Raw genomic sequence first — 22997 nt, 5'->3', positions numbered from 1 at the left:
TAAATATAGGTGGTGGGTAGTTTAATCTTTTAGGTCAATAAACCAGTCTGTCGCTAATCGCTGCCTTTCATTGACGCTCCAAAATCAATAGTTATTTCTGAAGAAATTATGGTGATGATGAGATGTCTACGCCTAGCCTACTACAGGAAGATAAGTTACTAATTATTATTTTGAACAGTCACCATTTTTGTCCGTTTATGCTAATAGGTACCTTACCCCGCAGGCGGTTTAGATCATCTTAAAGTCAGGATAATGGCCAGCGATTAAAACATTTTTGTGGTCGACATGACTCAGATCACCAGTCACTGACGAATCGCAGTTTGCTCCTGACATACTTAACTATATTACTTATCTATATAATAACTGCAACTTGTAAACTAAAATAATAGTAACCACATAAATAACTGCTTATTGTGGAGCAGGTACCTGCATATACCTACTCAATAACTGATTATGTCACGTTTTCTGTGTATGATAGTTTGATACGAAAAAACAAGGTAGGTAGGTACTCATACTGGTTCAATATGTACATACTTGATACTTCAACTTGGTCAACTTAACACCATTAAAATAGCGATTTTATCTGGGAACAGTATAAACCAGATGGTTCTAATTGCATGTTCAGTTGTACAAGTCAAGAGTTAAGCGGTCGTAATAATTCTTGCTCAAAACATTTTAACAGGCGCCTCGCCACCCGCTATGACTTCTGCAATCAAAGTTCCAGTTGCTCCATAATTCCCAACCGTTAAGTTAGTAACAACTTCCAAAACACTTTAAAAGGCTTCAACTTTTAATTAATAGAACTCACGCAATTCACGAAACCATTAAGAATAATGAATTAGCTTCTGTTTGAGGATGAAAACTGCTATTAATCACCGGAGAAGTGTCGGAAAATCGGGAAAATGTGTTAATGTAAATCGATGAATTGAAAAGCGCCAAAGGCCGTTTGACGCCGTAGTTGAGTGAGTAAACACTGAACTACCGAGTGTTGGGAAATTAGTAGGAAATTAAATTTCACGACTTGTGCCACGGGCGCGACACTTGGCGCCGCTCAGCGAACAAACGTTGACACGACGCCGACGCTATGCTGCGGTTGGCATTCCTCACCTACCTACCGCACAATATGTATAAACATATTTCAAGATTTCGTGAACGCTTATTTTGGCTGGCTGATTGAGTGACTTTGTTACCTTAATGCTAAAAATAATGTCTTCATCATGAGGCAAAACAAGTTCTCTATCATATGAAGGCTAACATTTTGAATAGGTGCTTGTTAATCTACTTAACTTAATAACATTAGGTTGTGTTATTTGTTCCGAGCAGACAAACCCCTTGAGACCTTGTATGAGTTGTATCACAGACCTAAGAACTCGTACGAAAAGAAATATTTCTTGGGAAGTCTAGAGACGTTCAGTCTGTTGATTGCAGCGCACGTAACAGGCTGTCGTCGGCAAACTACTTATCTAAATTAAATCTCTTGGTCCTGGCGGGTAATGTGTCCTTGCCGCACTTCACTTGTTTGTTACACAAGTCTACTAATAATACTCAGCCTCTTTTATGTCATTATAACAAAGAATATTAGTGGCTTCTTATTATGAAAGCAAAGAAAAGACAATCATGCTACTTCTACTTTTTTATCCGGGTTTTTGCTTCGGCATGTTTTTTTTTCACGTAAGAATCGAGGTTTGAGGATGCCTTATGGTACAGCATTTTGTCACTCTATCCTCGTACACCTTGACACGCCTAATTAGGTACAATTTGGTAGGTAAACTCCTGCCGCAATAAATATCTATTGAAGTGAGTAAAAATCTTCATTCCTAAGTATTTTTATTTTACTCCATCTTTAAAAATGTTGCAATTGATGTAAGTACGACCTACCTATTACTTACACTTTTTTATGTGCCTACTTCTCTGTTAAAAGTTCTTTTTAAGTTGCACCTAGGATCAGATGAACGAATATACTCCTTTGTCCAGCCTGCCTAACCCTGAGATTTGTAGGAATAGAAGGCGAACATTCCGTAGCCCAATGATTACAGTCATGACTAAGATTGCGTTACACTATTAAGATTGTATTACAGACAAGTTTATTCTGTAGGCACTAAGTCTACATAATTTACGGCTAACACTTAACATTAACACCTTTTTTTTTTTTTTTTTTTTTTTTATCGACGTAAAATCATCAAATGACCCCTCCCGCTGTGGGTTAGCAGCGGTGAGGGAGTGTCAGACTCTTACTGACTAAAATCGTCGTGTTCCGTCATAGGCCTTTTATGTACCAGGGCCGCGGTATCTCTTTCGAACAACCCGCAGCCCCGGCAGGCCTTGGCCCTGCTGGGCCCCGCTGGGGTTGCTGACGTCTCTTTGAGGAGCGCGTGGAACAACGCGCGCCGTCGACACGGGTCTGTCGTCTAGGAAGACAGAGGGACGATGAGCCACCCGAACTCACCGCCCACAGACCCACGCCTACGGTGGCCGGGAGTCATCTCGCGACACCCGGCGCCCATGGTGTCTACCTGGTCCAGCGCGGCGGCCGGGATGAGAGGTGGCGTTCCGCCTCCTCCTTCTCGAGCATGACCGCTTCGCAGAAGGAGGCGACGGCATCCCATTCCCTCTCGCCCCGGACCATGGCCTGAACCAGGGCCGGACGCGAGAGGTCGCCGCCGCCCAAAGCCTCGACGAGGACCCGGCGGTGCCCTTCCCATGCGGGGCACACCTGGACTGTGTGGTCCACCGTGTCCTCGGGGCTGTCCGCACAAACATTAACACCTTTGGTGCCTACTTACTTCGCTATAAGAGGCGACCAGATTTCCTTTATCCCATCTCAGTACCCACAGAAAAATAGATGTTGTGAAGAAATTATAATAGATTTGAAACAATTATCAAAACTATCAACATTTCAATTGAGACAACATTGTGTTAATATGTATGTGATCTGATAACTAACCATCCAATTGAATATTACGTCTTTAAAATTTTTGTGAGTCAGGGAAATAATAAAACGTATCAACTATTACAACAAATTTATTGGCATTATAAATAATATTTTAAAAGTAATAATTAAATATAACCATTTGTTATATAGCACGATACATTATTGTACACTCGTTATGTGCAGTGTGTTGTTATGGCAACTATAACATAAACCTGTAAGGATTCTTGACATTTTAATAGAACTTCTACCTAAATTATCACCAACAAGAGGCAAGTCATCGTAATTGGTAATTCGCGATAATCAATGGGTGATCTTATCTAGCAAGCTAAGTTTTGTTTAAACACAAAGAAACAATTCCTTCGACCGCCCATCGATCTGAAAATGCAAATAAACTATGAGTAATACCAATTACTATTGCCTCGCGATCTTATAACTTCCAGTCAATCACGACTTTATAAACTGATAAAAACATTATGCTTCATACCTCTTGCATAATAATAAAACTTTGTTACATAACATGGCGCAAATAAATAGCAATTCACGTTAACAGAGTGAGTATATATTAACTTCATAAGACATGAAAGACTAAAAAATGTACTATAAAAAATTATACTAAAACAATCAAGCCTAGTTAGAACCTTATTACCTAGGGTAATATGAAGGCTACATTTTATGTAAGATGCCATAACGTTTAAACAATGATAAGCTTATCAGATCGATCAGGTGTTGACGATGTCTGTGACGAGGCCGGCAGCTATCGTGGTGCCGGCGACGCGCAGCATCACACGACCCAGCTCCTTCACGTTCTTGTAGCGCTCCACACAAATCGGCCGGCACACCTCTATCTCGACGACAGCCACGCAGTTGTTGCCCAAACAACGAGGCTTCTTCTTTATCAGCTCCCCAGTGCTTTTGTTCAACAAAGCCTTCAACTTCACAATGTTTGCAGACTCAACAAGAGACTGATGATGAATGAGTACAGGGAAGCCTTTTGTGATAGGAACCTTAACATTAAAAACTACTATTCTAGCTTCGAATCGTGTCGTAACGGGTACTTGTTGGATAGGGTCACTCAGGACATATCCCACAGATACATTCTGCATGTCTACTCCAGATAATGTCACGCTGACTTGGTCTCCAGCAAATGCAACATTGCTTGTCATTTCATTGATACTTATATTTCTCACTTCAGCCATTTCTTTTGTAGGGCATACTAACACCTTATCTCCTTTGTTGATCACACCATTTTCGATGCGCCCAGCTACACAGAAGCCTGACCCAGTGCCTTTATACACATCATTTATGGATAACCGTAAAGGCTTTGATACTGGCCTCTCAGGCACATTGAATTTATCAATAACATCAAGTAAGCAAGGGCCATTGTACCATTGCAGCAATTCAGCTTCAGTTGGAGGCTTTACCAAGTTCTCCCCAGTTAATCCTGAGCAAGGCACATAACTTACATCAGAATCCTTAAAACCAGCCTGTTTTAGGAAAACTTTCAGTTTTTTTGTGATCTCATTAAACCTTTCTTGAGACCAATTTGATGTGTCTAATTTGTTAACTGCTACAGCTAACTGACTCACGCCTAGTGAGCGCACTAGAAGGGCATGCTCTCTTGTCTGACCACCAAAGTCAAATCCTGACTCAAACTCACCTCTTGTGGCATCCACTACAAGTAAAGCCACATCAGCTTGACCTGCACCAGTAATCATATTAGGAATGAAGTCTGCATGACCAGGTGCATCTAATATAATCACCCTCTTTGTCTTTGTTTCAAATTGTGCTTTGCCCACATCCATTGTGATGCCTCTTACTCTCTCCTCTCCAGTTTCATCTAACACCCACGCATACATGAAGCTTTGCTTGCCAATTTTCTTGCTCTCTTGTTCATATTTGTGCAGAGTTTTTTGACTAACTTCTCCAAGCTCACAGAGCAGCCGTCCCATCAGAGTAGACTTGCCTGCATCTACATGACCTATCACAACTATGTACAAGTGGTCCTTGTCTGATCCCCGCTCACTTGCATACTGTGCATTAGGATCCAGTTTATTTTCCTTTACCTTAGGTGTGACTCTTACATCATCAGCCGGATCAGTCCTCGATAACCTGTCAGTACAAGGAGATTGGTCTCTTGGGGTCTGTGGACGACTACTGGAGCTGCCATCTTGCCCAACTTTAAAACCTTTCACAATTCCAACAGTCTTTGGTTCTAAATTAGTAGCTATAACTTTTGGAGCTACAGTAGATATTACTGGAGCTTTTACTGGATCTATAACAACTACAGGCTTAACAGGTTCTGGTTTAGGAACCTCAGGGTCTCTACTCTTTCTATTTAAAATATCATCGAGGGACTTACTGAAGTCAAAGTTGTGCTTTATAACAGTTTGTATGAGAATGTTGTCTGAAACAGTATCACCTATAACATTTCTAAGTTCATCTAAGCATGACATGAGCTTGGCTTCATCCTCTTCCTCAAGGTTGAGGCTGCGGAAGTCCATGGACTCACGTCGCTCTAGTGCAGGGTGACTTGTGTCTGCCAAATCTTCCTCCGGCTCTTCTTCGATGTTGTTATGACTTTGCATGAAATGTGTGATGGCCTGCTGGTTACGACTTCTGTCGTATATCCACTGAGATGTGTCGCTCGGCGACATGTAACTTTCATCTTCCACGGAGTGTCCGTAAACATCGTCGTCGTCATAGTCGTCGGAATAAGTCCTATTTCGAAAGTCGCGGTGACGAGCCATTCTGAATACTGCTGTCAAATACCTGGCTTTTACTTGATTGCGAACATATTGCAAGAAAGTCTTGTAAAATCACACGTTTTCACAAATCTTCACGAGCACTTTTTGACAAAATTCAGGGATGACAAACAAAGTGACAGTATCCAGTCAATAAATGACACTTAAAATATAACGTTCTTGTTTAAGAATTTTGCAGATGTAAAAATCAACTGAAAATAATACCTAATCGAAAATTTAAAGTAATTTCTTTTATTAACGCAAAATTTATTTACAAATTCCAAAGGGTATTTATTATTTGTCACAAATTACCTCCAAATGGAATCGCTTATTTTTAAATTGAAAAGAACGCATCCAAACAAATAATCGTTCAGAAATAAATACATGCTACTCAATGTTAATTATTTTGGCACAGGTCTATAACGACGACGCGTAATAGTTTTGATGAATTGCTTGATTAGCAAATAAACTCAACTCATAAATAAATACTCAACTATAAATACAACTTCAGTTTCTATTCAAAATTTACTGTAGTTGAATGTTTTATTTTCGAACGTAAAGAGCTGCTGTCACGAGCAGTCGACCATCGTGTGTCATTGTCATTTTCTCTATCTATTGCAATAGCGTTGTAATGGGAATTACGCCTACCTTTCTTTTCTTATTGAATTTATTTTAGTGTACTTTTAACATAAAAACCATTTTCTAGTGATAATATAGTCATCTTTGATTATAATTGTGTTGTGTATAACTTAATTCGCGTCTTGTAATATTACAAAACATAAAGTTTTAGACCCTTGACCCAGTAAAACTTAGTCAACATGAAGAAAAAGGTGCGTATTTGAAAAGACAACTTTGTTTCTAATCTCTAACTTCATAATTCAGAACATGGACATCACCAGAACCGGAGATATAAATGCTAATTTCTATTGCGTTTGACAATGATAACGTTATTTCTAACTGTCTATTATTGCGTTGTCAGGTTCTGTTGATGGGCAAGAGTGGCTCAGGGAAGACGAGCATGAGGTCCATTATATTTGCCAACTACATCGCCAGAGACACAAGAAGACTGGGTGCTACAAGTAAGTGACATATACATTTTGTACACTGCTATTCACAACTAATTTAAATTGATACCTGCAGAATTGGCCAAGTAATAAAAATGAATATTCAATGAGTTGAAATGGTGACAAGGTCATTAAAGTTTATATGTTGAGTGGAAATATTGGTGGATTACTGATGTTTTATCTGTTTGATGTATTACAATGTCCTTTGACTCATGCATGCTCTGTAGGTACATAATTATATAGTTTCTCTCTACTGGTCATGCATGCAGATACTGCATAGCAACAATACATGATACTGTTATTATGAATTTGCCCACGAAAATTGATAATTTTTAAAGCAATGTGTTCTTAATATTAGGCTTTATATATTGTACTGTTACATAGGGAATGTTTACTGATTTTTCGGTCTATTCAGGACTACTGGCTGGTAGTTAATTGTAACTCAATAACATAAATAAGACAGTGATACTTTCACAATAGCCTTGAACTTGGCAAAGCTAAAAAAATGTCCAGCTATGATTACACATGCATAGACAGTATACCCAATGTAGAATACTAATAAAACTGTTTATTACTTTCCAGTTGATGTAGAACACTCACACGTCCGCTTCCTGGGCAACTTGGTGCTGAACTTGTGGGACTGCGGTGGTCAGGAAGCTTTCATGGAGAACTACTTTGCCTCACAGAGAGACAACATATTCCGGAATGTTGAAGTGCTCATCTATGTGTTTGATGTGGAGAGCCGAGAGATGGAGAAGGATATGCATTACTATCAGTCCTGCTTAGAAGCTATATTACAGGTAAAATATGTTTTTCTTTTCAGTCTGTTGCACCCAAAACCTAAGATATTCCAGTAAGATGTATCAACGTTTCTTTATAAATTTTAGATAGTAGTTGTAAATCTGTTCTTGAAAATCTCCACTAACTATCAACTGCTGATTATGCCTGATTTCATTCTTTAAGTTATGTCCAGCTTAGGTACACATTAAAGCATGTATTATTTGCATAACAAATTAAATTAGCTAGCATATTATGATTCTGTACCTATCCAATCACAGAAGCAATACCTACTTGGATAATATTATAATGAGTTTGTCTGTTGTTAACTGGTTATTTTATATAGTTTGGTCTATATTCAATATTGGGTATCCAATGTTGTATATTTACCTCATTATCAAATGACATATTATAATATCTGTTTGCACATATGGTCTATTGTTACAACTAACAATGATGTTAGAACTTGGTATTTACAAACGTAAATTGTTGTTGTAACCGTTAACAAACAATGATTGGGTTTCTTATCTGAATTACCAGATTGCCAAAAATGTCTAATAATATTCAAGTTATTTTCTCATATTATTTTGATGATATGATAAACCTAATATGATGCTTCTAAACTATAATATTTTGTTCCTTTGGGGGTTGTAAAGTCTCCTGTTAATCTACTTTGGGAATGTCACTAATCTACTATTCATAAAAAAATCATGAAACAATTTGCAATAAAAAATTCAACTTTTGAACAATCTTGTAAGCCTGGTTTTGACCACCTTTCTCAGCTATGTAAAGCACAGAGTTTCTCATTAAATTTTTCCTTTATTTTACCGCAGAATTCTCCCGAAGCTAGGATATTCTGCCTGGTACACAAAATGGACTTGGTACCGGAAGAACAGCGTGAGGAGATCTTCAAAGCGAGAGAGGAAGACCTGAAGAGGCTGTCCAAGCCTCTCGAGTGCACCTGCTTCAGAACTAGTATATGGGACGAGACTTTATACAAGTGAGTGGCTTAGGCTTTATACTGAAAAAACATGGCATTAAGTCTTTGTAATGTTTGTTCCATAAAGTTAAATAAATAAAAACTATGTTCTTAATGTCTAAAATAATCTAGCTAGCTGAAGACTATCCTAGGTGGAATTGCCTCCAGTTTCAATACTACTTACAAATTAATATTTTGTATGTTTTCAATGATTTAGTTTAAAGTGTTTGCCTAAATCTATTTTTAATTGTATTCACTATTTATAGTCAGTTTAAATTGATTGAATTCAATAAACGTAATTTACCAATTGATACGGGACAATAAGTTTGTATCATGCTACAAACTTATTGTGGTTAAATAACATTATACTGAAAATTAAATCTGACTAATCAGCAAAAACATTTATCCTGCTTATTAAAACATTATCAAACCGCAGTTGCCCCTAGCAACTGAATCAAGCCTTGGAAAGTCTATAATAATATACCGCGAACAACAAAGTCGTAACTCCTTATCGGCTAGGTATCGGTCTCGCGTTGCATATACTTACGTTGCTATGCATAACATATTTATTATAGAGGTGACTCTCAAGCCGAGAGAAGTGGCCGGGAGTTATAATGGTAGATACTTGGAACCTCAATTACATAGATAGTCTTGTGTGGACGGAGAAATGTTTAAACAACCAATAGGATTCTTCCGCTCTGGGATACCAGTACTACTACAAAGTGGGTGGGGACATGATATTTGATAACTAATTTTATTGGATCTTTAAAATCTTTTCCGCTCCGCTCTGCAAAACAATGAGATAATTACTTCGCACTAAAATATGTTATTAACTTGCTGAGAATATATGTCTGAAGTCCAATACTAAAAGATTTTTTGCTCAGAAGTTACCCTGAAGTCTTTCATTTCAATTACCGTATCAGTGCTAGATGACATTTTTGAGCATTTTTAACAGGCTTCCTAATCCCCTTTTAAGCGCTAACATTATCATGCTCCCCTAATAAAGCCATACTATTATCCTTATCTGCCCCTATGTACAGCTGCAAGCTACCTGATTACTGCTCACTAACGTATGTTTCAATTGTTTCCAGAGCATGGTCGAGCATAGTGTACAAGTTAATACCCAACGTGAAGGCGCTAGAGTCTTCACTGAAACAGTTCGCGGAGATCGTAGACGCCGACGAGGTATAGTTACAACATATGTTATTTATTACTTAATTCCACAGCTGTATGTTGCCATTAATGACGTCATCAGCCCATTTACATATGGTTAACATTAATGGATTAACGTGATGGTTTTAAATATCTAAATTATAATAATGGTTAGAAAATTGTAGGAACTTTTTTATGCAATGACCTGCATAATTAAATAGCATTTTTTACAAAAAAGAAAAGTACTGACTTAAAGCATATCGTGTATTTATTATTTAGCAATTCATAAAGGTGTATTTTTACCCGCTTCTGAAAGGAACTGCTACCCTTAATTCCCTCATCCGGATAAAAATATCCAATGTCCTGACTCAAGCTCTGGATAATCCGTGTACAAAATTTCATTTAAATCGGTTCTATAGTTTCGGTGCGAAAGCGCTACACTACAGAACACTGCGAGAGTTACTTTTGCCAATGTCTAAGTTTATATTGACTAGCATACATACAATTCCAATTTACGAGAATTTACATTTGTATCTATGTTCTGTATAGGTGCTGCTATTCGAGCGGGCGACGTTCCTGGTGGTGTCGCACTGCCAGCAGCGGCCGCACCGCGACGCGCACCGCTTCGAGAAGGTCTCCAACATCGTCAAGCAGTTCAAGCTCTCCTGCTCCAAGCTCGCCGCGCAGTTCCAGAGCATGGAGGTTAGGATTCAAAGTCAAATTATTATTTTTAATTTTAAATAGGGGTAAAAAAGCTCTTTCGAAACGTCAAACTAGTTGCACTATTACTGATTGACATGCTAACAATTTACATACTTAGCTAAATGATTGTGCTATTCATAAGAAAACTTTGTTAATCGCTACGGTCTTTATATGTCCTACCATTAGCAGACCACTTTTATTAATACTTATCTCTTGGCATCCAACGTTCCCAAATGACATGATTTTAGTGTAGAATTATTTATTTGAGAGTTAATAACAGAAAACAAGAGGGAAATATGAGGGCCTGAATTAACCTGGCTTTTATTTAAATGCAATTCATGTATCTGGAATATCTGCTACCAAATAAATATAATATAATAATTCGTTTATTTAAAGACAACAGAAAGGTCCACTTGGTTAGTAACAAAATAAATACTTAAAAACTATGTTAGAGGGGAACACACAAAGATAAAAAAAACAATGTTTAGCTTCGCCTAACTAACATCTGCATAAAATGCTTGATGATAGGCGAATCAAATTTATCCACTAACATCCTCAGAATGCCATTGGAACTAGACCGCGATCTCTCCAACAAAGATAGAATATTTATGGAAGCAAACTTTTAAGGGTGCGTCCACATCTGGCGAATGCGCAGCACGCGAGCCGATCGCGAGCTGTCCGCGAGCTGCGCGCGTGCATTTTTGTTCGTGCGCCGCTTCTGCTTGGCCCGCGCGCAGCTCGCGCGCGACCTAAGCGCCGCACGCGAGCGGCGCGCAGGCGCAAGCGACGTCTGCCATCTTCGATAGTACTGAGCCAATATACGGAACTGTAAGGGCGAGAACTGATTGCGCGCAGATCGCGCGCCGCTCGCGCGCTCTATACGAGCCTTGCGTGAGTTGCGCTAAAGAGGCGCACCGAACTATTGCAGTGACTGCACGCGCGCAGCTCGCGGACAGCTCGCGATCGGCTCGCGTGCTGCGCATTCGCGGCGCATTCGCCAGATGTGGACGCACCCTAACGTTGAACCACTTTCAAATATTATTTTGGTGTTCATAAGTCAGCTTTTTGTATTTGAACCCTTTCTTATTTCCATTCCAGGTCCGCAACAGCGTATTCGCAGCATTCATAGACGGTTTCACGAGCAACACATACGTCATGGTAGAGATGTCAGACCCGAAGATCCCCTCCGAAGCCACGCTGATCAACATCAGAAACGCGCGCAAACACTTCGAAAAGCTAGAGAAAGTCTCCTCAAGTGCCCCGAGTTCATACCAATGAGGAATGACGGAGTTATAGAACTGTGTAGTTAATTATATCGAATGAGTGCTGTGCGAAGCACGGTGTCTTGCCAAAGCAAGGTGTAGTCCGTTTGTAATGGCGCGAGTTTGTGGGAATTTTGTTCAGATAGATACGTAAAAGTATCCAGAAGACACGCGAAGAGTTTTAACCGATTTCCGGAAAAAAAAACGAAAAAGAATGTTCTTCGGATTTTTTTATTTTTGCTCCTCATGTTTATGTTACAGATTGATTTCATTATGTTACTTTACGTAATTGGGATGCAGGATTTGTTGGATAAATGTGGGTGAAATACCTTTTCATTTTATATTTTAGGATACGCAAATAGACGAGAGTATGAACCCACACAATATCTCGTTATTTTTCTTCTTCTATCAGTAAGTTTATGCAACTGAAAATGATTTTAAAGCATCTACATATCAGAATATCTACAACATATGATACAGGTATTTTATAAGACATATATTGGTTTCTTATGGTTGTATTCAGAAAAAATCGGAATATATTTCTTAAAACGGGTAGGTAGGATTGTAGTGGCCTTATGTAACTCGCGTCATAACAAATGGACGGAGACAATACTTAGCTAATACATTTGTTGGCTTTAATATATTTATGCCACTGGTGTCCGAATACTCAAACTTCCCACTCGAAATACCCTCTAAACTTCAAAACTAACAGAGGTTTAAAAAAAACAGTCGTCTATCGTGGGTTAAGAACTAGAGTAGCGTAAGGCCAAAATGACAACTTCTCAGGAGAGCCCGAAAACAACTCAAAATCACCTACTGTTATCTTATAGCCCTTTTTGTGGCAAAATGTATAGTAGTTAGATATCTGATTTTTACTAATAATAAAACTTTATTTATCGGCTACAGAATAATGTAACTTTTTGGTGAATCAAAATACGGTTTCATTTTAATAAAAAATATTTTTCAAAAACTGGTTGACATACGTCATTTTAGCTGTTCCATAAATTAGTGCCATAGTAGCGTATCCCACCCTTACGTTTTTTTGTCAGGAAGAAAAATTACGTAAGCTTCCGAAACAAGGACCCATAAGCAGTAACGGTACTTTACGTTTATTTGGCGCGAAACAAACTAAGCCTACATAATCAAACTTTCTGCGTTAATAACGTATGGCAAGATACGTTATTTAAGCGATTACATTGAAGGCATATTTTGGTGTCTTATTCGCTCTGTAAATCGAGTTACGATCGTTGTGCTCGTAATTTTTTTGAGAAAATAATGTCAAGATTATTGTAAGTAGAAACACGTCATTTTGGCAATAAACAAATTTCTTTTTTTTATATACGTTATTGTTGTACTAAGCAATCAACACACTACCGATGTAGTGTGTTGATTGCTCCAGTTCCAGTATTTTGGCACATAAAAATATGGGGATTAAATAAACGACTGGTGAAAAAAATTTTTTTTAGCATTTTTGCCCTTACGCTACTCTAGTTCTTAACCCACGCTATGCTGTCGGTCAACTTGACCCTAAATGTCACACTGACTCAAATACAGACAGGTTTTCAGGAAAAGTTATAAAAAAAGTTCGTCAAATCTATTCGTAGGGTCGTACATAAAGTATTCGGCCACAACAGTGGTTTTTTATGTATAACTAAGTATTTAATATACAATTTATGTAACATTTTAATATTTTAACCATCAGTCTAAATGTTTTAGTTCAAAATTGTTCTTAGTTTAAGTTAGAAGTCGTTCTTGATCATTGCCTGTCGTTTAAAATAACTGGAATTTTCTGAAGTTCAGTGACCTATGCAGGTTGTTTTATTTTTCAGGGAAAATATAACTTACGTACGTAATCTACCTATTTATGATTATGATTCAAATAGTGAACAATTGGTAGTTTCAAATAAATTGATTCAAATCAATGAGTAACAAAAACATCACTTGTCGCAGTCGGGTAAAAACTAATATCAGTTTGCATGCAACTGGTCCACTTTAATAAATGCTGAGTAAATCTTAGCAAAGCAAGCACTAGTCTATCATGACGTGTTTCACTGAAGTTTTCGTGAAGAACTGTGATACTGTTACTAATATTGTAGCACTCAATCATTTTTCTAACGAACTGCTCTCATTTCTGACAATTTATCAACATCTTGGCTTACGAAAGTATAAACAGATATGCGGTAATAAAGCGTCAATGTTCGTAATGTGACATTCTAGTGGTGAGTTGCACTTTATACCTATAACGATAACCGAACCATTCTCAGTTGTCAAATCGATGATTTGACCAATAGGTGGAAAGTACACATCTGGTTGTGGTTTAGTTATCGTTATATGTAGTTAAACGGTGCACCGTGAGGGTTAAAACTTTTGTCTTCCGACCACTTCTAAACATTTACAAGGCGGGTGATTTCATACAAATCATTTTTGTTTTTTTTTTTTTATTTCAATGATTAAAATGTCGTATTTTTTGTTGTAGATTAAAAGACATTAATTTTGACAACATAAACCGGCGACAAGTCGCGATATCTATTGAAATAAGTGTGTTATATTAAAACTAAAGCTGCTTTATCATTTATTTAGGTTACGTTACTGTGATTGTGTAAGGGTTACAATTTCAGTAAATGAACGGTTGATACGATCTCATTTCATAGCTTGCAAAAGATTTAAGGTACGTTTTAAATTCTTGCTACGGACTGCAACTCCAACCGCACAAGCCGCGAGTGCATAAAGTAGTGCGGCTGTGGCCGACTTCATGCAGTCGGCAGCAAGAATTCAAAACGTACCTTTACGTATTTCGTTTCACCAAGAATAATTTAAGTAATTTTGACTCTCATACGCTTAGCTTAGTTACTCAAATACTCAATAAGGTCCCGTTAAAATAATTGCTATATTTTTTTGGGCGTTTTGACGATAATTTACCACGCCTTAATGTAGCCAATATTTTGATGGGAACACAAAGTTACCTTTTCATATACTGAAATTGCACCTATTAAATATAATTATTTTATCTGTTATTACGTTAAGACCGTTTATCTGAACAGTTTATTTTGTTTGAAAGTCTATTAGTATTTATTGAAATACGGTCAGCATACAAGACTAAGTCTTATTATCCGATATTTTTATGTTGCACAATGTATAGTCAGCAACAATGGTTGCTGATGTTTTTTAAACCACAAGCCTATTAAAAGAATTTTATATTTATTTACTGAGTTTTAAATTCCATATTGATTATAAAACAACTAAGCCTTCTTTCACATTTTCAGGCTAATTATGAATCCTAGATAGAGTCTGTTTGTAAAGCATTCTAACAAAACTGCTGAACGGTTTTCCATGAAATATGATATGGGTATCAGTTGTGAGTTAGACTCTAGAGAGAATTAGTTAAAGTACCTATGCAAATTTCCTCCGCGACGTAAGTGAAATAGCCAAAAGCAACTATATAGTATCATTAAAGTTCAAGTGTATTTCACCTTGGTACATTTGAGACATCGCGTGCACAGCGGTAGCCGAAAGTGGCCCAACTCATATTAATTTAACCTTTTCGTGTCTTATTGTGCACTTACTTCAATGTATGAGTAGGAGTGAAGATTGCCGAAACGTTCATTGATTAACGAAAGTGACTAAAAATAGACAGATGATATTGAGCAGACATTTGAATACCAGACTGAGGCCTCACGACGATTTAAAAAACGTAGATATAAATTATAAATTCAGCTGTATCGTCATAAACAATATTTGTCTTCTATTTCATTATTTTACTCCACACATGAAATAGCTTTGATGATTGGAATATTTTGACGGCTCTTTTATGTTTTCACAGGTAGTAAATCCTAACATTTAAAAGTATATTCCACAGCATCAGACAGCCACGAACTTGAATTCCTCTCGACGACAAGGTCTCGGTCTCGGTCGCCTCGAGTGCGACCTTCATCGTCGGAATAATTCCATGAACAGGTTAAATCTGTTACAACAACACATGTTTGCTCTTTATCTGTGTGTATCGGAACATTATCTGTTTTCGTCTGATTGCCCGAAACGTGAAGACGAAGTTGATTTTAGTGTAGGTACTTGTATCTATTTCAGTTTCAGGAAGGTACTAAGGTAAACTAAAAAAAGGGAACAAATATAATGACCACCATAAAATGCTTTGATACCCTTAGTTTTGTAACCAGAAATATCTACTGAACACCAGAAAAATAAAGTCTAATAATGTAATAGTACCAGCTATTTTAGTCACGACTTCACTTTAAATGGTATTCGACCACCAAAGGACAATGGGCAGATTGGTATACCCCACCAATAGCAATGTCATATATATCATTGGATAGGCCTTTTTATGTAGAACAACATTTACTATGACAGCTTTGCTGAAATGTTTGTCCGTTCTGAGATATAGATCAAAAACTGTGCAAAAGTTAGAACTAAGTAATCTATTGATAACTCAAGTTTTTAAAGGAAAATCTAAGTACTACCAAGTGTAAGTCTTGTAAGTGCTACCTGCTGTGCCCGTTAGGGTCCATAATTGTTACTATTATGTAGCATTTCAACCTTCAACGAGTGACAGGGGGAAATGGAAGAAAATGACATATTACGCCGACCCCAAGTAAAATTGGGAACAAGGCAGGAGAAAGAAGAAGAAGAATGTGTTTCTCAATACACTCCCTCGAAAACACACTCTTATCGCACTGTTTAGAGGCATGCAATAGACAATTTTCCACCCTAGTGCAGGAAAAGGGTCCCCATAACGTTATTACATTTATTGTATCAGGCCGAACTTATTTTTTTGGAGTCAGTTTACTTAAACAGGATAGCAAGATGTAAAAACTTTGATTATCATTTTACATTAAAACGCTGGTATAATTTTGATGATCATTTACTACTTTTGGTGATCATTTACTACTTTTGGGATAACAATGATTTATTTGGATTCATTTTGCTTAAATAGGATAGCAGAATTTAAAAACTTTGGTTATAATCTTACTTTAAAATGGTGGTTTAATTTTGGTGATCATTTACTATTTTTGGCTTACGCATGATTTATTTTGGAGTAATTTCACTTAAATAGGATAGCAAAGTCTTAAAACTTTGGTTATAGTTTTACATTAAAATGCGAGTTTCATTTTGGTGATCATTTACTATTTTTGTCTGCTATTTGTTACTATATCTGGTGATCAGTTAAACATAAGCCCTAAAAAAATCTGCTATGTTTAGAGCATATGAAACTGTAAGGATGTGTTGGTTGGTTCACTATAGTTTCCGAGATTACTATCGACATACAAGCCTACAAGTTTCCATAATTTGTGTTTAAGGAATGTTACCTAGGTATCCTAAAAGTAATTATTTTATTTGTTCCACAGCTGTAACGAAGAACATGGTCCGAAATCGTGTCCACTCCAAGATTAAAATTAAGTCGTAAATTAGGAATGACGTAAAATTGCCGAGATGTTACAATTACAACAGTAGCGCCGAGTGCACATATGTAGCACACGTCTTGCCGCTGCGCACGGTATTGCAAAAGCGAACGTTTATCACAAACTCGGACACACTTCAGTGAGACTCCAGCCTTACCGCAGTTGAGCAAGGTACGTGATAGAAAGTGCATTTCGTAGTAACGGTACTTAAGTACTCGTTTGTACTGTCCATTGTTTCGTTATCCTGCACTCTGTGATTCCCCAGTGGCATATTTGTATGATATCATCGCTCGAGGCTCATTCAGTCTCCAGTGTTCGTCGGTCTGTGGCACGCGTAGGTGGCGTGTGATTGTGTTTTATTCGTGTGTCCTTGATTTGAAACAAGGTTAGTTATCGTTTGTGTTATTACGTGAATTGTGACGCAAATTAATTTTGTAGTTAATACAAATCTTGTGGGTTATCCATTTTATTGAGGGGAGACTGTTCAAATAAGTTTGACCGTTGCTACAAGTATTTATCACAAAAAATACGCACTGCACTGAGGATAGTCTAAGAATATCCTCTTTGCTTTAATGATTAAAATTATTAGTTGGAATGTTATGGGTCTCTCCTGTCTTAAACTACGTTGTATCCTTATTTGAATCCCGCACTTTATAAGCTACCGCCTTGATCGTCCTTTTCTTATGTGGAAACCCCTGGTTATTAGAAGAAATATTCAGACCAAATCTGCAAATGTTAGGTGACCATGAAACTATGGCTATTAGATATTACAGTATGTTGTGTTAGCTCAACGTCAACGCCTTACATTTTAAAAATAGATGATGGATTCCTCGTCGATCATTTCATAACATTAAATAACTCTGAATGATAAAACACTGCCATCGGTGGTTTTTTACAATTTACCTCACGTAGCTAATTTAATAAGAAATCATATTTACAAAGCTTACTTCTTAATGTTATGTGATTAATTACCAACTATTTTCTCATAAGTTCATGTTCACATATTCTAGTATTTTACCTCTTAGCAAATGGTACAAAGATTATTTACCTATCCACTTCGTAAAATTGCCATTTGAGGATAACCATTGAGTTCATACGTTGGAAATGACTTATCGCAAAATTGATTTACTTCTTACTATCTGATAAGGCTACTACTATCTTTATGTACTTAGTTACTAGACAATGATATAATCGAATTTATCACCTGTATCTGAGATAAAAGAGTTTACTTGAGGATACAAGAAATCGGCTAGCTAGGTTTTTACCCTAAACTTAATCCTGAAGGAAGTGCAGCTAAGTCTTCAAGGTAAAATACCTACCTAGATGCTTTGAATAATAGGTGTGCTTTAAATAGCAATAGGTAACCTTTATATCCAGACACGTTCGTTACCCTAAAATCCAAAAAAATTAACTCTGTCTGGCCGAGTTGAGACATCAATTTGAAATGATGCATATCCATTACTCGAAAATGTGACCTCTAGACTTGTTAATTGAACAAACAAGGCAGTTAAAAAATATTTATTTGATTGTTTATATACGATAACTGAAATAAAAAATTTACACGCTAGCGTGTAGAATGACGTCAATTTGATGACGAAAGTAAAACATGTTCGTTTTCCTTATTACAGTTGCCGACATGTCGCAAGAAAAACCCGTTTTCGATTACCACGATGAGAGCCAGAGCGAGAAGCTTATGCGCAAGACGAAGGAATCTCCTTTTATGGTCTTAGGTAAGTTCTGAGTACCTACATATATGTTGACATACATTACGTACTTTGTGCATCATAGCTCGAAAGTTTTGCGTCCAAGACGTAGGCAACGGATTTATGTGTACATATTACCTATGTGTACGTACTTAGTAAATATAAAGATCACACATAAAAAGACACACGTGGGTTTCATAATAAATTGCAATCATAAAAAAAACATTTAACGATCACAGGGATTGTTATCTTCTGTGAAATGGTTTCACGCTAACCTAATGGCCCGTCACTTCTCGCCTAACATCATCATCAGCTTTATTATTGTCAAAATGCTGGGCACAGGCCTCCTCTCACACAGAGATGAATTGAGTGGTACCTAATTACCACGCTTGCTCAATTCGGGTTGGTCATTTCAGACATAGTCCAGGTTTCCTCGAGATGTTTTCCTTCACCATTAATCAGTCATTTGTGTCCAAGATCAAGATATACTTAGAAAGTATATACAAACTTAGAAACGTTGCATTGGTAGGTACTTTCTGACCTGAAATCGAACCAACACTCATACTTGAGAGGTTGTTTCGTTACCCATTACGCCACCACGACTTTCATAACCACCTAACGGCTAGATTTTTTGAGAATAACCTACGGTAGGTAAGTTGGTAGGTACTGTCGTACCGGGAATAATTATCTTGCTCAAAATGAAAAACTGATTCGATATCACGACGTTTATTGCTTGGGCTCGAGAGGTGAAGTGACACACTTCAATATAAAAAACTTATTCTATGGAACAAATCGAATACATTTGAAATGATTGCCCGGTCAGTATCAAAAATATCTAACGAATAAAACCTCACAAATGAAAAAGTTTCTAACTACGTTACACGAGCTACGCCCTTAAGATAAAGTCGAAACTTTATCACAAAAGCGCAACTGTAGGCTGGCAATCATATTAAATGTCCCTACCTAAACAACCTAACTTAAAATTTACCTATGCGTGGAAATTAAAAACACGTCCCTCACAACGGGATAGTTTACAATAACCTGTTTGTGAGTTATTTAATCTGTGCCAAATTGCACTTCGAGAACACAGGTTATCGTGAACTTTTTCAAGGCAAAACCACGCAAAAAGCCCCGAAACATGCCTCTAGTAGCAAAGGATATTCAAAGTGAACACCCGTCCTGAAGGGATTACCTTTCAAGCGAAGAAAAACTTTGTATTGACAACTTACAACTTCGCCGGACGCTAATGTGTCAGATGAAGGGATAAGTCACCGTTATCAAAGTTTCTCACCTAACGTGATATAATTAAACATCTTACCCAATAATTATTTTTTTACAATTTTGGAATATTAAATAATAAATAAATCAAATATAGGGATCATAAATCTTCGGCAGAAACCATTGTGTCAAGCAAACACTCTTCGCGAGGCTATGCCCCTTATTGCGAAGTTGCTCTCAACCTCAATTCACCATCCAAATATTTTTTTTTTCAAAACCAAATCAGATAATAATTTTGGGATCAGATTTACAGAGCAATATTAAAAAACTTATAAAAATAACACAGGCTTGACCACATTGGTTATCTTCATCTTCCTTCGTACTGAAGATGAAGTAGCTCTGCCGTGGACATCATCTTCTCACGAAGATGAAGTAGCTCACCTTCTTATCCCTTAACCGGCAATGCTCGTACAACTCGTTCCAGGTAACATGTAATAATAAAATAAATTTAAGAAAAACCATACTATAATAATCAAGATAATTATTTACAACCTAGCATTAAATGGTTTTAATCTATTTACATGAACTATATCTCTAAATCTCCTATTATTTAACTTTCTAATTACATAATTAACATCAGAAATTTGTCGAACAATCTCATATGGACCTTTATATAATCTACACAATTTCATACTTCTATTACCAATGCGCCTAGGTGTAAAAACCATTACCAGTTGATTTGGACTAAAACGCCTCGTCTTTGCCTTTCTATCATATACTATTTTCTGTTTTAATTGAGCCTTCCTAATATTATTCAAGGCTTTCCGGCATAACATATTATGTATATCATGTCTTCTACTAAAATCAACCTCACTACTCCTATCATCATTTACTCTTATATCTGTCTGAAATAATGGTTCTTTAGCGTACATAATCATATAGGGCGATATTTTAGTACTATAGTTCGGCCATTCAGAGAATGCGTTCCTGACACGTCGCGATTGAACTGACGACGTAATAACATTCATTGATTATTGATATAATAATGTTGTTTTAATGCTCCTCAATTGTTAAAACGGTAAACAACCAGCAAAAATATTTTTATCGTAACTGCAACGCCATTGCAAAGTTACGTCGTCAGTTCAATCGCGACGTGTCAGGAACGCATTCTCTGAATGGCCGAACTATAGCATGCTTACTAGTGTTGTACGCATAACAAACTAACGGTATATAATAACACCAATTACGCTGATCCCCAGAAACATACATTGATAACATTTGTGTTAATGATCTATTAAATCTGAAGGTGAGCTACTTCATCTTCGTGAGAAGATGATGTCCACGGCAGAGCTACTTCACCTCTCGAGCCCAAGCAATAAACGTCGTGATATCGAATCAGTTTTTCATTTTGAGCAAGATAATTATTCCCGGTACGACAATTTGGAGACAATTTGAACAAATTATACCCGGCGCCTCCACCAAATTGTCGTACCGGGAATAATTATCTTGCTCAAAATGAAAAACTGATTCGATATCACGACGTTTATTGCTTGGGCTCGAGAGGTGAAGTGACACACTTCAATATAAAAAACTTATTCTATGGAACAAATCGAATACATTTGAAATGATTGCCCGGTCAGTATCAAAAATATCTAACGAATAAAACCTCACAAATGAAAAAGTTTCTAACTACGTTACAGTACCTACCTATATAGTTTATTTTCACAGGATGATGTCACTGACAATCGTGTTAATGAAATGGAACAATAGTCGCACCCAGTTGCCACAATCAAAACATTGTATACTTACATACAGCACCCACCATTCATTTGTACAAATGAGAGCTCCATCTTTCTAATGGACTTCTACAAGTTCCTAATAAGTAGGTACCTACATAGGGCTAGGATTATGGGCGATTATATAACCAAGTTATATGTACCTAGGTATAGGTATTTAAGTCCTAATTAAAATCCGAACTGCAGTTCATTCACAAATAGGAACACTAGATGGCACAACGGCAGTGATTGGCGCGCTGATTCGATTACCTACCATTCAATTAATTTGAAACTACGAAAATTGATTTTTCTCGCTACAATGTAGGTTAAGTCTTACCTAAATACAGGAAAAATCTTGAAGTCATACCTACTACTATGTATTACTAATGTATTACTATGTATTACTTCGTGCTAATAAATGGTTGGTTTCCTCTCTTCCAGCTATCGCGGGTTGTGCGGGCGCGGTCGGCTACGGCGGCTGGGCGTACAAGAACCGCGGCGCCATGAGCACCAGCGTGTTCCTGATGCAGTTCCGAGTGATCGCGCAGGGCACCGCCGTCGGAGCACTATGCGCCGGCATGGTCTACACTCTATACAACAACCACTTCAACAAACCTAAGGAAAATCTCGCCATCCTACCCAAATCAAACGAGCATTAACTTGGTGCTGTCGAATATTTAGGTTCTAAGATCGAGTAGAAAATATTTGAAGTTTTAAGTAACGCTTCTCGACTGGGATATCGGTGCTTCTAATTCTTCGATGTTCCTACAATAACTATTTAGGTACTATTTCATTTGGAACTCCACATTCAGTTCCTACATGGAACTAGGTACCTATGAGTGAAAAAATGTTAAGAAGCCCGTTTAATACTTTGTAATCGAAAGTGCAATTGTACTATTGTTTCTCACAGTATAAAACAATGATGTGACCGGTGCACTGAACACCGTCGGATTCCATATCTACCTTACTTATGCATTTTAAACATAAATGGCCTTACTACAAAAACTTAAAACCCTGTTTTACACTTGTCTAAAAAAATGTTGGCTGCAAAATGAACCATATGTCAACATCATAATTTGACATTTTTTTAGACAAGGCTTAAACTGACGTTAAAAAGTTTTTGTGGTAACACGGAAATGGTCTTACTACAAAAACTTAAACATGTGTCAAACACTTGTCTAAAAAAAGTGTGGCTGTAAAATTGACCTTATTTCGACGTCATAATTTGTCATTTTTTTAGACAGGCGTTAAACTGACGATTAAAAGTTTTTGTGGTAAGAC

At 37.2% G+C, this 22997-nt stretch overlaps 3 protein-coding genes across 4 annotated transcripts; 2 read left to right on the top strand and 1 right to left on the bottom strand.

The window, feature by feature from the left end:
- Window positions 1-3005: 3005 nt before the first annotated feature.
- Window positions 3006-5818, bottom strand: LOC124640595 (protein HBS1). The gene has a single exon (XM_047178431.1). It carries the CDS (start codon window positions 5677-5679, stop codon window positions 3652-3654), a length of 2028 nt encoding a protein of 675 aa, XP_047034387.1. The 5' UTR covers window positions 5680-5818; the 3' UTR covers window positions 3006-3651.
- Window positions 5819-6274: 456 nt separating this feature from the next.
- LOC124640613 (ras-related GTP-binding protein A) lies at window positions 6275-14810 on the top strand. The gene is made up of 9 exons (XM_047178465.1): window positions 6275-6503; window positions 6653-6752; window positions 7320-7537; window positions 8348-8514; window positions 9585-9678; window positions 10195-10347; window positions 11446-12342; window positions 13114-13531; window positions 13663-14810. Exons 1-7 carry the CDS (start codon window positions 6492-6494, stop codon window positions 11623-11625), a joined length of 924 nt encoding a protein of 307 aa, XP_047034421.1. The 5' UTR covers window positions 6275-6491; the 3' UTR covers window positions 11626-12342; window positions 13114-13531; window positions 13663-14810.
- A 2228-nt stretch (window positions 14811-17038) lies between these two features.
- On the top strand, window positions 17039-22683 carry LOC124640633 (HIG1 domain family member 1A, mitochondrial-like). 2 transcript variants are annotated; one of them, XM_047178504.1, is made up of 3 exons: window positions 17039-17191; window positions 18649-18750; window positions 22158-22683. In XM_047178504.1, exons 2-3 carry the CDS (start codon window positions 18657-18659, stop codon window positions 22373-22375), a joined length of 312 nt encoding a protein of 103 aa, XP_047034460.1. In that variant the 5' UTR covers window positions 17039-17191; window positions 18649-18656; the 3' UTR covers window positions 22376-22683. The 2 variants fall into 2 exon arrangements, with proteins under 2 accessions (XP_047034460.1, XP_047034453.1); XM_047178497.1 differs by having other exon boundaries at window positions 17171-17405.
- Window positions 22684-22997: the final 314 nt, after the last annotated feature.

Source organism: Helicoverpa zea, chromosome 2 (genome assembly GCF_022581195.2).
Source record: "Helicoverpa zea isolate HzStark_Cry1AcR chromosome 2, ilHelZeax1.1, whole genome shotgun sequence".
Taxonomy (NCBI): Eukaryota; Metazoa; Arthropoda; class Insecta; order Lepidoptera; family Noctuidae; genus Helicoverpa; species Helicoverpa zea.
This window is presented reverse-complemented; position numbering and strand designations above follow the sequence as displayed.